Below are 3,359 nucleotides of genomic sequence, written 5' to 3'. Positions count from 1 at the left end.
AGTTTATTGTCTGGTCATGCTGACCCCAAAATGGATTCCTCCTCTGAGTCCCCTGGGTTCTGATCCTCCAAAAAAAGCTGTCCAGGGTCTGACAAGGAGCTCAAATGGGATAGGTGAGCATAAATGGGTGGGTGGGGGTTGCTGTCTAGGGATGGGAGAGGGTGACAAAGAAAGGACTGAAACTGAGACAGGGTCTAAGACCAAGCTTGAAGAGGGCAGCTGGACTCTTTGGTATATATGATACAAGGAGGGGAGAGGTTCTTTGGCTACATAGGTGCAGGTGGAACAGGGGTCAGGAGCATTACCCCCATTATAATGAGGTAGACATTATATCGCAGCAAAATGCTTGGCTTCAAAGTTCATAATGGGGGTTGGGGTGTGATTGGTATAGGGAATAGAAAAGGAACTCAGCTGGGAGGGGGAGAATTAGGTTTTTTTTCTTTTCCCCCATGCCTGGGAGTGCCCAGGTTGGGGAGGGGACTGGAAGACACAATGAAAGGGGTTTCCCCTCCCTCCAATGGATAAGATGTAGCTGGGGCCCCAGGTTCCTAAGCATGAGGTCTCCTCAAGGTGAGGTGCTTGAGAGGGGACCTGGAGGGGTATGGGGTCCAGGACTTGTTGGGCCCTGAGAATTCCTGCTGTTGTTGGTAGCTGAGGCCAGTGTAGGTGGTCGCCGGGCAAAGAGGACTCCTAGGTTTGTTAACACAGAAAGAAGAAAGAAAGTACAATGAGTCAGAGTGCCCGTTCTCCAAAATCCTTCTCCCTCTGCTTTCCTGGAGGTCTAGATTTCTTCTGGTATAGACTCCTCATTCCTCATTTCTGACAGAAGTCTAAGAAACATAAAAACAATGTAGTCCACCCCTTTAGCTCCTGGTGCCAGTGTTAGGCAACCTGGCCTCTATTCAAGTATAGGTGCCCCATGACTGTCCATACCAATATAGATAATATATATAGATCCAGTACAGGTCCATGCCTCCCCAGGCATCCAATACTAGTGCAAACACACTCTGCCTTCCAGCAGTAGATGAATTCCTTGATGTCCTGAGCCATGTAGACATCTAAATTCCCCTCTACCTCCCCAAATAATGTAGATGCCCCCTGGCCATCCATAGCAGTGGAAATATCCCTTATACCAGAATTGATCCTTCTTGCCAGTGTAGATGCCCTGTACAAATGTAGATCCCTTGAAATTCATGCCCGAGTAGACCATGTCCATATCATAGAGTCACAGAATCTTAGTTTCCTCAACTATTACTCATAGGTTATGGTTCCCAAACCTCATCATCCTGGCTACCTTCCTCTGGATGTCCCACCAGATCATCAATGTCTTATTAAAATATGGCACCTAGAACTGAACACACTTCTTCAGGGGTGGCCTGACCAAAACATAGGAGAGCTAGACTATCACTGACCACTGTGAGTCCGATCACTACATACAGCAACTCAGACCAAGATTACATTAGCTTTTATGGCTGTCACAACACACTGTTGATTTACAGTAGAAATCTGTATTCAACTAACCCTTACTAGGCCTCTTTTTCATAGGAACTGTTGTCTAGCCAATTGTCATGAATGTGTCCCATCCTGTACTTGTGCATTTGATTTAAAAAAAATTGCACAATTTTACATATATCTCTATTAAATGTAATCTTTCTAGATTTGACCGATTCAGATTATTTTTTATCCAAATTCTGACAACCAGTGTACCAGATGTATCTCTGTGTGATGCTCAGGTTTCACAAGCATTCCACTCTATGTCTTCATCCAAGTTATGAGCAAAAAATGTGGACTAGGAAAGGACTAAAGATAGAGACCTCCCTTTTGGTTTACATGGATCCATTAATCAATACTCTTTGGATCTGATCTTTAAACTAACTGATTCTACTATCTCCAAGTCCATATCTCCCTCTCTCATCCAAAGGGACATCATGAGAGATTTTGTCAAATGTCTGCCAGCGTTGATGCCTTATAACATTATAGATCCATGACCCCTTTACCAATGTAAATGCTATTGGATTTCCATTTCATTTGTAGACACTCCAATTCCCATAACAGTGAGGCTTTCTGACTTCTGCACTAGATAATCCTGAACTCCCATACTTGTATAGCTACATTCTGGCCTCCGTACCAGTGTAGACAATGCCATTGATCTCCAGGGCCATGTTGATGCTGCTAATGCCATTGCCTGCCATGTTAAGGGGCACCTCCAGTGGCTCTTCTGTCCAGAGAAGAAAGGAGGGAAGGTCAGTTAGTTGCGGGTGGGAGGGTATAGGATACTGGACACAGAAATGAGTCATAGGTAAACCCCATACCAAGGAGATATTCCTAAACCTCTCACTGGTCCCGCCCCCCCCATTCCATTCTTTCATCCAATACCTCTTCTTGTATCCTGTAACCTAAGGAAATGTGACCTCATTATCCCCTTAATTAGCCTTTCAAATCCCTAACCAAGCCTGATACCCCATTTGGTCATCTAGTGACACCCACTGCCCCCACCATTGATCACACATCCCTTATAGCTCTGAGACCTCACCATGGCATCCTTACCTCGGACAGAAGCCTTGCTTCTGGGAAGGAGATTGGGAGGCAAGGTTGGACCAGGAGGGTCCACAGGTCCCATCAGCACAGCCTTCTTCTCAGGGGGTTCCTCTGGCCCTATCTTTTCTCTCATTGGACCCAGGGCCATTGGTAGTGAAATTCGTGGTGTAGCCACTGCTGGGGCAGGCCCTGAGCCCTCCTCTAAATAGGCAAGAAGGAGCATTGACATCAAGGCTCAGACCTCTTAAACTGGCCCCAATGTCCTATCTGGGAAGAGTAGTGTCATGGAAATGACACCAACCAGACTTGGAACTAGAGAATTTTTCTATCTGCTTTACTTTAGTGTAGTAACGTTTTCTTTCTAGGCCTCAATGTGACCATGGACAAATAATTTAACCTCTCAGAGCCTCAGTTTCCTAATTTGTAAAATGGGAATCATAATATCTGTAGTACCAACATTACATGGTTGTTGAAAAGAATTAAATGAGATGTGTGTGTGTAAAATACGGTGTGCCAAAAGTCCTAGTGCAGTTTCAATTTATCAAAGCTTATATATGCATATATGTAAATATGCATATGTGTATATATGTATATAATATATAAATTCATAAATTTTAAAGTATTATATTAATGTCATCTATTCTTCTCTCTTCTCCCAGCCTTCAGAAGATAAGTACCCAGAGGGCAGCAATCACCTCTACACCAAGAAGAGTACCTAGCACAGGGTAGGTACTTAATAAAATGCTAACTAAATTGTATTGAATCTTTTAAAAGGAGAGGATTAGCCATACTTTTTGATTCTACTGCTAGGCATCTACCCC

General features: G+C 44.0%; 1 protein-coding gene across 1 annotated transcript in view; it reads right to left on the bottom strand.

Annotated features, from left to right (window-relative positions):
• Positions 1 to 3,359, bottom strand: part of ARID3C (AT-rich interaction domain 3C) — a 9,231-nt gene continuing 5,872 nt past the window's right edge. The window contains exons 5-7 of the mRNA XM_027839580.1: positions 2,548 to 2,739; positions 2,129 to 2,218; positions 1 to 690 (exon numbers count right to left, since the gene is read on the bottom strand). Coding sequence (XP_027695381.1) covers positions 566 to 690; positions 2,129 to 2,218; positions 2,548 to 2,739 — 407 coding nt within the window. The 3' untranslated portion in view covers positions 1 to 565. The remainder of the gene's footprint in view (positions 691 to 2,128; positions 2,219 to 2,547; positions 2,740 to 3,359) is intronic.

Source organism: Vombatus ursinus, unplaced genomic scaffold, assembly GCF_900497805.2.
Source record: "Vombatus ursinus unplaced genomic scaffold, bare-nosed wombat genome assembly UNPS02014832.1, whole genome shotgun sequence".
Taxonomy (NCBI): Eukaryota; Metazoa; Chordata; class Mammalia; order Diprotodontia; family Vombatidae; genus Vombatus; species Vombatus ursinus.
The sequence above is the reverse complement of the archived record's forward strand: the minus strand, read 5'-3'. Positions and strand labels throughout refer to the sequence as shown.